We start from the raw sequence: 12,594 nt of genomic DNA on the forward strand, positions 1-12,594 counted from the left end.
GGATTATAGGTGAGATTTTCAAAGGCACAAATGAGTTAGGTGCCTAATCTCCATTGAAAGCCATTGAGCATTAGCCACCTAATTGCTATTTGTGCCTTGGAAATGTCCCCTGTTGTGTCTTTTGCTCATCTATAATAGGAAAAAACCACATGGGCACAGTGGGTCCAAATAACCATATTTACTAAATACACCCAAAAATGTCACACTGAGCTCTGTACTGCTCTGGCTTGTTTCCAGCAGCTTCTAAAACAGGGGTGACCAATCTGAGCCTGAGAAGGAGCCAGAATTTACCAATGTACATGGCCAAAGAGCCACAGTAATATGTCAGCAGCCCCTACAACCAGCTCCTGCTTCCAGCACCTCCCGCCCACTGGCAGCTCCGCCAGTCAGCACCTCGCCCTCCCTCCCACATCTCCCAATCAGCTGTTTGGGGGGGGAGGAGCCAGGGCACTGCAGGCTCAGGGGAGGGGGCAGGAAAGGGTGGAGTGGGGGCAGGGCCTGTGGCAGAGCCAGGGGTTGAACAGTGAACATCCCCCCGGAACATTGGAAAGTTGGAACCTGTAGCCCCAGCCCCAGAGTCAATGCCTACACAAGGGGCTGCATATTAACTTCTGAAGAGCCACGTGTGGTTCCAGAGCCACAGGTTTCCCCCTCCTCCCCCCCATTCTAAAACATAGAACACAGTGAGCACTGCTAGGAGGGATCACAGACTACTTAAAGAGACTACCCCATTCCCGTACACAACACACCCTCCAGGAGTATGTGTCTATATATATATAATATTACCCGGGGGAGGTGGGAAGCAGCCCACGTACATGTTTCAGATTGCTAGTGATACCCTGATCATCTTGCTGACAGGATCAGCTTTGAAGCAGCCTCTCTCCACGATGGTTCAGTAGGAGATAGGTATTTTTAAAACCTCTCCTTGAAATGTCACGCCTTGGTACATTTTCCCAACGGACGCTCGGAGCGCCTGCTCAGTCATTTTCTGACGCTCTACAACAACAGAATCTGCCCACCTGGCATCATTCAGCCCTGACATTTAATTGCTCCCCATTGTCATCTGCCTCTAATATTGGCCTCCCACTCTGCATTTTCAATCCCTCACACTGAATCTTCTCACCTCCCCAGCAGCACAATGAAAAGAGTCAGTGAAATCTAAGGCATACACTAACCTTAGTTTGAACCGAAACTGATTAGAGGCCCTTAGATCCCTCTAAAATATGTACAGAACAAACCCTCAAGTGCCCTTTTCCCAGATAGTGCTAAATCCTTTTTCATTTTATAATGTTGGATTGCCCTTCTGCTCCATGTTTTCTTTTTTTCCAAGTCTCTCATTAGGGGGCAAGTGGAAGAGACTCATCTGGCTAAGTGAGAAGGGGCTAAGATAATTTTCCAGAGTAAGATGGTTTAGTCAGCTGTCATTACTGAGAAACTCTCTAAAATCTAGTTATAACATAATTACGATGATTGTCAAAATAGACACAGCCTAATAGATAGCCTAGCCCTTTGGGGAACGAGATGTATTCCAGTGATGATGTATCCTTGTAGTGTAAGAAATTAACTGTATATTATGGCTTTGGAAATTTTTGGAGGGAGAGATCTCACTCAATCACATTTTTAGGATATTTTTATGGTAAAGAGGGCATAAAGCCAGCCTTTTTATATGGAATAAGTGTATGCCTTCAGCAAAGCAATAACTCATTCCATTTATCACACAATATTCTCTTGGCAACATTTGTCTAGCTGATAGTTGCTGAATGTGTAGCCAAGATCTAGCATGGTCTGAGGATGCCTAATGCTCACCACTATATGGATACAATTCTACACATTAGATAAATACTGAACTTGCTAGCAAAAAATGCCATCAGGTAATTCATTCCCGGAAAAATACTCAGGCAAGAACTGCTGGAGGATCAGATTAATTTCTTGTTGTGCACGCTACTAGGTAACTTATAGTACATGCAGCAGAGGTTCCCAAATGGGTAGCCAGGGGAATGGGAGTTCTGAATATCCACCAGTGTGTGATATCTTCCTCCACTCCCACCCTTTCCCTTACTTTCTGAATGACTCATAGACTCATAGACTCTAGGACTGGAAGGGACCTTGAGAGGTCATCGAGTCCAGTCCCCTGCCCTCATGGCAGGACTAAATACTGTCTAGACCATCCCTAATAGACATTTATCTAACCTACTCTTAAATATCTCCAGAGATGGAGATTCCACAACTTCCCTAGGCAATCTATTCCAGTGTTTAACTACCCTGACAGTTAGGAACTTTTTCCTAATGTCCAACCTAAATCTCCCTTGCTGCAGTTTAAGCCCATTGCTTCTTGTTCTATCATTGGAGGCTAAGGTGAACAAGTTTTCTCCCTCCTCCTGATGACACCCTTTTAGATACCTGAAAACTGCTATCATGTCCCCTCTCAGTCTTCTCTTTTCCAAACTAAACAAACCCAATTCCTTCAGCCTTCCTTCATAGGTCATGTTCTCAAGACCTTTAATCATTCTTGTTGCTCTTCTCTGGACCCTCTCCAATTTCTCCACATCTTTCTTGAAATGCGGTGCCCAGAACTGGACACAATACTCCAGCTGAGGCCTAACCAGCGCAGAGTAAAGCGGAAGAATGACTGCTCGTGTCTTGTTTACAACACACCTGTTAATGCATCCCAGAATCACGTTTGCTTTTTTTGCAACAGTATCACACTGTTGACTCCTATTAAGCTTGTGGTCAACTATGACCCCTAGATCTCTTTCTGCCATACTCCTTCCTAGACAGTCTCTTCCCATTCTGTATGTGTGAAACTGATTGTTCCTTCCTAAGTGGAGCACTTTGCATTTATCTTTATTGAACTTCATCCTGTTTACCTCAGACCATTTCTCCAATTTGTCCAGATCATTTTGAATTTTGACCCTGTCCTCCAAAGCAGTTGCAATCCCTCCCAGTTTGGTATCGTCCACAAACTTAATAAGCGTACTTTCTATGCCAACATCTAAATCGTTGATGAAGATATTGAACAGAACCGGTCCCAAAACAGACCCCTGCGGAACCCCACTTGTTATACCTTTCCAGCAGGATTGGGAGCCATTAACAACTACTCTCTGAGTACGGTTATCCAGCCAGTTGTAGCCCCATCTAAATTGTACTTTCCTAGTTTATCTATAAGAATATCATGCGAGACCATATCAAATGCCTTACTAAAGTCTAGGTATATCACATCCACCGCTTCTCCCTTACCCACAAGGCTCGTTATCCTATCAAAGAACGCTATCAGATTAGTTTGACACGATTTGTTCTTTACAAATCCATGCTGGCTATTCCCTATCACCTTACCACCTTCCAAGTGTTTGCAGATGATTTCTTTGATTACCTGCTCCATTATCTTCCCTGGCACAGAAGTTAAACTAACTGGTCTGTAGTTTCCTGGGTTGTTTTTATTTCCCTTTTTATAGATGGGCACTATATTTGCCCCCTTCCAGTCTTCTGGAATCTCCCCCGTCTCCCATGATTTCCCAAAGATAATAGCTAGAGGCTCAGATACCTCTTCTATTAACTCCTTGAGTATTCTAGGATGCATTTCATCAGGCCCTGGTGACTTGCAGGCATCTAACTTTTCTAAGTGATTTTTTACTTGCTCTTTTTTTATTTTCTCTTCTAAACCTACCCTCTTCCCGTAAGCATTCACTATACTAGACATTCCTTCAGACTTCTCAGTGAAGACTGAAACAAAGAAGTCATTAAGCATCTCTGCCATTTCCAAGTCTCCCGTTACTGTTTTCCCCCTCCTCATTGAGCAGTGGGCCTACCCTCTCCTTGGTCTTCCTCTTGCTTCTAATGTATTGATAAAAAGTCTTCTTATTTCCCTTTATTCCCATAGCTAGTTTGAGTTCATTTTGTGCCTTTGCTTTTCTAATCTTGCCTCTGCATTCCTGTGTTATTTGCCTATATTCATCCTTTGTAATCTGACCTAGTTTCCATTTTTTATATGACGCCTTTTTATTTTGTAGGTCACGCAAGATCTCGTGGTTAAGCCAAGGTGGTCTTTTGCCACATTTTCTATCTTTCCTAACCATCGGAATAACTTGCTTTTGGGCCCTTAATAGTGTCCCTTTGAAAAACTGCCAGACAGAGGCAGAACTCAGAAGGGGAAGGGCAGTGGTGTCAGACCTAATCATTCAGATCAGGGAATATGTCATGGTCTGACTGACCCATTCTGTGCTCCTCTCTTTCCCCTGTCACAATGCATAGATGGGGGACATTAAGTTATGGATTTCACTTCTCCTGCCAGTGATTTTATTAAAATCCTTTTGGTGCTTTTCCACTGAGAGATCTGGTGTGAACAGCAAGAGTTCCCACCTCACATGGAAAACGTCCAGGGATTCTCACACCTGTGCCATGACGACCTTGGGTAGCTCATTATTAGCTACTTTGAATCTACTTCCCATTCTTATGGTTTTGTCTCCTAAATTCAGTAGACACAACCTGATTTTAGAAGTTCATATTACACTGTAGGCCAAAGCCCTGAAATGGCAGCCAGCATTAGTTTGTAGCTTCAGGTCATATTAGGGCTTGTCTACATGGGGAGTTATTCTAGTTGACCTATTTCTGATTATCTCCCTGTGTGGATGCTCTTATTCCAGATTAAGAGTGCCTCATTCCAAATTAGCTTAATCCACTTTTACCAGGAATTTAATTTAATTTAATTTAATTCAAAATAACTCTAATGTAGACCAGTGGTCCTCAAACTAGGGCATTGTAAGGCACTCATAGTAAGGCATTCAGGGAAAGCCTCGCCAGGCCGGTTTGTTTACCTGCCACATCCACAGGTTTGGCCAATCGCAGCTCCCAGTGGTCACGGTTTGCCGTTCCAGGCCAATGGGAGCGGTAAGAAGTGGCACAGGCCGAGGGACATACTAGTCACCACTTCTGCAGCCCCATTGGCCTGGAATGGCGAACCGCGGCCATTGGGAGCTGCGACTGGTCGAAACTGCAGAAGCAGCAGGTAAACAAACCAACCTGGCCCGCCAGGAGCTTTCCCTGAACAAGGAGTGGCCCTAGTTTGAGAACTACTGGTATAGACAAACCCTTGGAGTACTCTGTGTCTTCATAGCATTTTGGCTTGAGCCTCTGTGACATACCAGGGTCCAATCCAAACTAATGAGTAACCGTGTTGCCCCTGCCCTGCAACTATGAGTGCCTTACAATGCCCTGCTGACATAGTTGCCACCTGGGCCACTCACAAACAGCCTTCCAGCATGCAAGCCACACCCTGGGGGTCAGTGTGTAGCTGCAGCCTGACAGCCACATTTGGGTTACGCTCTGGCTCTCACCAGCCTGGGTTACTGCAGGGTGACCCCAAAACACTTCCAGTCCCAGATTTCCCCCCATAAATGTATGTCTTGTACTACTCAGCCCTCTCCTGGACAGTACAAAATATTTAAAGGGAATAATATGCCATTTTATTATCATAACCTGTTATTCAGACACTTCAATTGAAACACACTGCATTAGATAAAACAGTAAAACAAGGTTATTTTCTTGTACCCATTTTGATTTTATTGCCTTGTTCCTTGTACTCACTTAAAATCTATCTCTTTGTAGTTAATAAAGATTGAGTGTTTGCTAACAGCTGACTTGACAAACTATATCAGATTCAAGCAAAATGTCTCACCAGAGGCTTTCAGCATTCTGACTGATCAAACTCTGTAGGCTGGGACCGCTCCCCCAGAGTCCAACGAATGCTTCCTTTGTCACTTCAGGTGCAGTGAAAGCGATGGGTAGAGAGAGGGGGTACCTGGGGGGTGTTTGTCCCTCCTTTCTACAGTTTGTCTCCCTTTCGGGCATTAGAAAATAAACAGTCTATGTGGAGGGAGGTTCCTTGCCAGCTTTTTCTTACTTGTTTGAGGTTTGTTTGTTTCCCTTCTTGCTTCATGACTCAGTTTACAACTTAAACGCAAATTAAGCAGAGCACATATTCCTTTGTCTAACACACACCTTGAGAGTTGAAATGTGTGTTAATATCATTATACAGGGAAATATTGTAACTTTGCCTACAGTGTTGCCACACATATTTTATTAGGACAATACTGACCCGCATATTTTGAGTTTTCAAATGACACTTTGCAAGGCATACTTTGTACAAAGATGATTACAATAGTGTGGAGGGTGTGAATACAGGGGTGTATTCCCTCCCAGCCTGGGTCAACAGACTCAGGGTAGAGGAGCTTGCCCTAGCACTCTAAAAATAGTGGTGTAGACAACACTGTGAAGTTGTGACTCAGGCCGGAGCTCAGGCTCTGAAGCCGGGGGTGGACTTCACAGCCTGAGCTCCAGTCCAAGCTGCAACTTTAAAGAGCTGTCTACACCGCTATTTTTAGGGCTAGCATAAGCCCCGCTAACCAGAGTCTGTCAACCTGTACTGAGAGGCTCACTCCAAAATGCAGTGTAGACATACCCTATGGTACTTGACAATGGCAGGTCAGGTGTTGAAACCTCATTTTCATTTAGTGTCAGTGTTATGCCAGTGTCTGGGTAGGTCTGCATCTGGGATCTCCGGATCTAAAAGCATGAGCTTCTATGGCCTGAGCTAAATGTGTTAACTGAGGCTGTAAAAGGCTCATCAACTTGTATATGTAGCCCAGCCACCACTAGGTGGAGACACTGAGTGGCTGGCACATCACCCAGAGTGAAGAATAGACAATATCAGGGACATTTCAGGCCAATGCCAATCATTGGACAGGAAGTTACATATTTCTTCCCATAGATCAATAAAGTTTTAAGCAATTTCTCTCTCTCAAAATGTATAAATATTTAACATAGTACAAGTGAAACAGACTATAACTGCACAAATACATTCTGGGGCTGGGCAAAAACAGCATGATCTTTTTGCAAAATTAAATTCCAGGACAGAGTCAAATTGTGCTTTTCTTGACATTTTTGTGACTTTATTGTTTTTGCATAAAATACGCATAATTGTTTTCATTTTTGCATGTTTTGGGGCCAAATTTGCTCTGTATCAGAATAAAATTTGAAATATTGAAAACAGGGGTTTTTTTTTCTTATAATAGGACCATTTTTGTTTTAAAATGGTACTGGAGCTGAGCAAAAAAAAAAAAAAAAAAAAACCAACATAAAACTTGGCCACTTTTGCAACACATAGCAACAAAACCCTCCGCTCTTCAATTTTGAGATTTTTGTGGTTTTGTGCCCATATTTCATATATTCGCTACCCCTGACTTTTAAGACAAAACCCAGGCTAAACTATCCAAAAGAAGATTGTCATGGCATAGTGCCTAAAGCATCCCTGTCATCTTCTGTCATAACATCCCAGGAATGTCAGCATGCAGGATATTTACAAAAAATGCTCTCAGCTTCTGCAGCAGTTTTGCTGCTCCTTCTTGTTGTGTTTCCTTAATAGCACCCTGTAGAGATACTGGACTCTCTGATCTTCTTGTCTCTCGAAGAAGGAAGCAGAGATTTTTCGGCGCAAACGTTGTGCGTAGGTTTCTAGCAATATCATGGCATAGATGATGCAATAGAGCATTCCGACAGCAAGGACCACAAAGTTGTTTGGGGGGCTTGGCCGTTTCATTGTGCAATCAGCAGAGATGAAGGTCAGATTCTGCTGGTAAGTTCTTTCAGAGTTCACAATGGGTTGTTCTCCAGAGATGACTCCATTGAAAATTTTCCCAATAAAGGGCAGAGTGTTTATTTTGGCCTGAAACAAACAAAATAAAAGATTCAAGGAAAAGATGAAAAAAAACCCACAATCTGACAAATACAAAAATAGCAACTTGCAATTTAAGAATCACAAATGTGAGTAGGTTTCAGGCTGTGACTGAGAGTGATAATACGCTTACATGGGTATATGCTGCTTAGCACAATGTGGTAGGATCCTGACTGAGGTCTTAGCTGCTGCCATAGTAGCAGTAAACTGTTTGAGGTGATAAGATTCATAAAAAAAATTAAACTCTTCTAGCAAAGAATGGCATCTGCAGTCACATTCTTTAGCATGAAGGTTAAATAGTTTCTCTATCCACAGGTTTCTGGCTATAAATTGCTTGCCAGTGGTGGCTAGGAAGAAATGTAGACTTGCCCAGTTAAGTGTGTGATGAGAGGATTACACCTGCCTCTGGAGCATCCCAAAAAAGCAAAGAGATGGAGGAATAATTAAAATAGGAAAGCTAAAAAACAAGAAAAAATGAAAATAGATTGAGGGATAAAAAATGTATTGAAACTGGAGAGGGTTTGAGGAGTGGGGAGCAGTTCCAGTGAGAATTCTGTTGAGAGCCAAGGGTCATGCTCTTGGCCTGTATGATTGTACAAGTGTCTAACACACCCTAGGCATTGTATAAATAATAAATCATAGTTCCTATGAACCCAGTGCTAACCACTCTCTGAGACAGAACACTGGACTACATGAACCATTGATCTGCTCTGCTTTGGTGACTCCCACATTCCTAAATGGTAGATCCCCACAATTATCACCATGTTAATGTCTCCTGGTAAAACTCTCCCCGCTGTCATACGCGTGGGTCTGTGGAGGTATGATTCAGTTAGTGCGATCACAACTCCGGGAAGAGGTGGGAAGGGTCCCATTCCTCTTTCTAATAAACTGCCCTTTCTTCCTGTCACCAAGAGCCCACTTGTCCCAGACTAGAGGCAGGATGCAGAGGGAGCAGGGTGGCATTCCAGCACCTCATTTCACTGCAGGGTATCCGTGATACTGTCTAAGGGCTAGATTGTATCTTTACAGTCGGAATCACAGTTCGCTCCCTGGTCCCCTCCTTGCTACTGTTTTATACACATTGGCCCCCAGAGCATTTGGTGGGAGAGGAACTAAGGCTCTGCCCATTCCGTGCCCCCCACTCACCCATTCCTTGTCCACCTGCACAGGAGTGGGGTTACTGAACCAGAGAGACTGTTTTCCCTCCTTCCCTGCTCTATGACTCACAATGCAGGTAGCCTTGCACATAGGGGGACCAGACGTCCCAATATTATCAGGCTCTGTCTTGCTATCTGGTCATCCTACTTGCCCAGAGGAGAGTAAAGAGGTGCAAAGTCCTTGCCTGACTCTCCCTTACTGGCATGAGGGCAAGAGATGCTCCTGCCCTGAATGACTGACGCCACATGATTGATTCTCTTGGATTTTGCTTCACCCCTCCACCCCGTCCTACCCCAGAATCCCCAAAAAGATCCTTAAGGGCAACCCCTACAAGAACATATGCTTTAAAAGAGAAAGTTTTCATCCTCACATCAGTTGCTTGACCAGTGACTTCCTCACTTGCCCTATGGGGTTAAACACAAACTCTGGGCTAGTTTTGTCCTTTATTTATTAATGCAACACATGGGATTCAGCAGTGATCCCTACAATGGGAGTGGTTGTACTACAGACCCTGCTCTTTCAGGTTGTTGGCTGGCTTCAGCTGCCATTCATGCTAGTGGGAGTGGAGGGCACGGGAGAGATCCCAATGTTGCCTTATATAACTATATGTGCTGGAGGCAGGCTGTGAGAGTACACATGTCCCTGTCCTGCCTCCATTCTATCTGTGCAGTTGGCAATAGAACAGCTCAGGCAAATGTCGCTTTGGCTGGTGAGAAAAGCTCGGCAGTCCTTTATTTAAAGGCCCAAGCTAGGGATTCTGCTACTTACATCATATTTAATGTTGAGCGTTATGGGTACTGTGGGAAACTGAGCCACCTCATTCATTGCTGTATCTGCCAAGTGGAAGGTGATGTAGTCCGTTGCTATGATCACCGCTGTCACCATCAGGACCAAAGAGGGGAGCATCATGCGCACCAGGCACAGCATCATTTCCTCCCGGGACAGCTTCAAGCCTGTGGATCTGATCAGTTTTTTCGGTGAGCTGGTCAGCAGATGGGCTGCTTTCTTGTCCACAGCCCAGACCTTCAGCTTTTTGGTGATGTAAATGTTGTCAAATCGGAGGTTGGTGAGATAGCTTTTCAAATACCAAGCGGACTCAAAAAGGAGATAGAACAGGAAGAAGCCAGCAGCCACCCTGTTGGCTACCAGCAATGCCTGTTTGACCAGCAATTCGACAGCAGAGATATCATCATTGATCTTCTGACTAGCAATGAGCATTTGCTCCCTCACCCAGGAATGACTGTGATCCACAGCATACTGAAAATGTCCATTCCTGGGCATCAGAAAGTTATCTGCCATTTTGTCAGTGACTTCTTTGACTTGGTGACCAAACTGCATGGAAGCTTTTCCCAATAGGATTGTTGAGGTCAAAAGGCTTTCTGAGTAATTCTTGCAAATGCATTTAATAACCTGCACTATGGTTTTAATGTTGTCCATGATGTTTGGTATGGTATTAACTGCCACAATCATGAAGCAGGTGGACAAGAGCAGCCTCCGGCCTTGTTTAGTGCCCAATGTCGGTATGATTATGGTGAACATGCAGCGGACGGGATGCACCAAAAAGAGGATCAGTAGAAGTAGCAGACTGAAGGAAATAGCAATTGCAGAGGAGAGGTGAAATGGATACTCTAGCGAGGAGAACAGCCAGTTATAGAGGAGGCCACCTGTCAGCACAGCAATGCAGCAGCACTGAAGAAATAAAGTCAGGAGCTCACTGCAGCTTGAAGGCACCGGCTTTGAGTAGGCAGACCATGCATCTAACATGACTTCTTGTATCTTTGGAAACAGATTGCCCTGGCAATAGCTCCAGACTCTTGACCTATATCAAGAAAAAGCAACTCTGTATTTAGCAGAGTCACTATAGAAATGCATTGATACGAGCCAAAAGTTTATGTCATAACAGCGACTATCAGATGAAGCAGAGTGACCTCCACCAAGCTGTGAAAGCTGCTCCTTATGCACTATAAAGTTACTAATAGAAATGGGACAAGAAGAAAGCACTGTCCAACTATTGTAATGTCTTTTCCTTATTTTTCCTGGGCATTATAATACATAAGGTTGATCTCTTTTGAGGTGGCTACTAGCAGATGGCGTCTTTGGGGGATGATGCATTAACAGATCTTTTTTGTGTGCTTCCTTCCCTGAACACATCTTGTCTCTCACTTCTGTTCCTCTGTACTGGCTTTGCTGAACTACGTGTGTGGGACTGGGTAGAATTTCCTTCAAATCATGTGGAACAGGCAATTTTTAGGTATTTCTTGAAAGTTCTAAATTAATAATTGAAGGTCAGTTGCTCAAATGTCATATTGAATAACATTAAGCTCTTGTGGCATGGATAATCTTTTTGTTCTGAGTATGTGCAGCATCTTGCACTGTGGGACCTAGGCAGTACGATAATACAAATAATAATAGCTATAATAATATCAACCCTACAGTTATTATGATTAATAGAAATAGCTTACACTCCACCAGGAGTAGATATTTGACCCTGGTATAGAGAAGGCAGACTGGGAGCTTCTGTTCTCTCTGTCTCATAACACAAGAACAAGGGGACATTCAATGAAATTAAAAGGGAGGAAATTGCAAATGGGTTAAAGGAAATACTGTTTCACACAACATGAACTCCTTGCCACAGGAAGCTAGTAAGATTAAGAATTTTAAAAGATTTCTAAAAAGGATGATTGGACATTTCTATGGATATTAGGACTATTTTGAGTTATAATAGTTAATGATGATAAACATTTGAGAAGGGATATTAAACCTTCATGCTTCAGGTTTTAAGTCAATCACTAACCATTAGAAATCAGGATGTCCCACATCTCTATTGTCTCACATCTGCCTGCTGTGGGATTCTTACACTCTCCCCTGAAGCATCTGGTGCTGACCACTACTGGGGAGATAGGATATTGGGCTAGGTGGACCTTGGGTCTGATCCAGTCTGGCAATGTCTGTCTTCCTATGACTCAAACCAAATCAGAGCATCCACCGTTATTCTTTGGGGGAGAACATAGAAAAAAAGCAATTCTGGAACAATTGTTCCTTGGATTTTCCACAGATAAAATGTCAGTTTCTTAGGCACAGAGAGTGAGATGCAGAGGAAAGTGAATTCTACATACCTAGCTTCGGGAAGAGGCCTCGTGCTCGCTTGTAAGGGCTTCATGCTTCAGGAAAGTTTCTTGCCACTTAATCCACTCAGAAAGAAACCTCAAGTACAGCTCCCAAAAGGCACAGACAGATGAACTAGGAGAAGTGACCAGCTGGGACTAGAGAGGTAGATTTCAATGGATGGACATTTTAAGAGCCCCAGATAGCAATCACACTATCAGATGCAAAACAAGTTTAGTCTGTCTCTCTTGAGGAACCTCTGCTGGATTCTAAACTGCTTGTCTAAAAGGCACACAGGGCATTGCACAAGTTTGCTCACAGAAAGCAGAAGTGTCAGTTCTCTGAAAAGAACCAAGCAGGTGTCATCGATCTTGAGTCTGTGGTAGAGCTGTTCACTCTGAATCATGTTTGTTCCTGAATGTAAGCCCTTTGATTCCGGTTAGTGAATTGCTCATCAGCTGATCGTCATTTCCTTCCAATATACTTGATACTCAAAAAGGTTTGCAAGAGAGGTTGGGCAGATCATTTTCAGCCTCGGGGACTGCTTGCATTGACCATTTGCAATTTGCATTGTTTCTGTTGCTTGATTGGATAAATTAAGCTGA

General features: G+C 43.6%; 1 protein-coding gene across 1 annotated transcript; it reads right to left on the minus strand.

Moving 5' to 3' along the window:
- Nucleotides 1–5,549: 5,549 nt before the first annotated feature.
- Nucleotides 5,550–12,322, minus strand: OCSTAMP (osteoclast stimulatory transmembrane protein). The gene is given in 4 exon segments (XM_050917511.1): nt 5,550–7,403; nt 7,406–7,717; nt 9,653–10,703; nt 12,001–12,322. Coding segments are annotated over 4 exon segments (1,494 nt in total). The 5' UTR covers nt 12,045–12,322; the 3' UTR covers nt 5,550–7,316.
- Between the last annotated feature and the right edge of the window lie 272 nt (nt 12,323–12,594).

This window comes from Gopherus flavomarginatus, chromosome 11 (genome assembly GCF_025201925.1).
Source record: "Gopherus flavomarginatus isolate rGopFla2 chromosome 11, rGopFla2.mat.asm, whole genome shotgun sequence".
NCBI classification, from domain to species: Eukaryota; Metazoa; Chordata; order Testudines; family Testudinidae; genus Gopherus; species Gopherus flavomarginatus.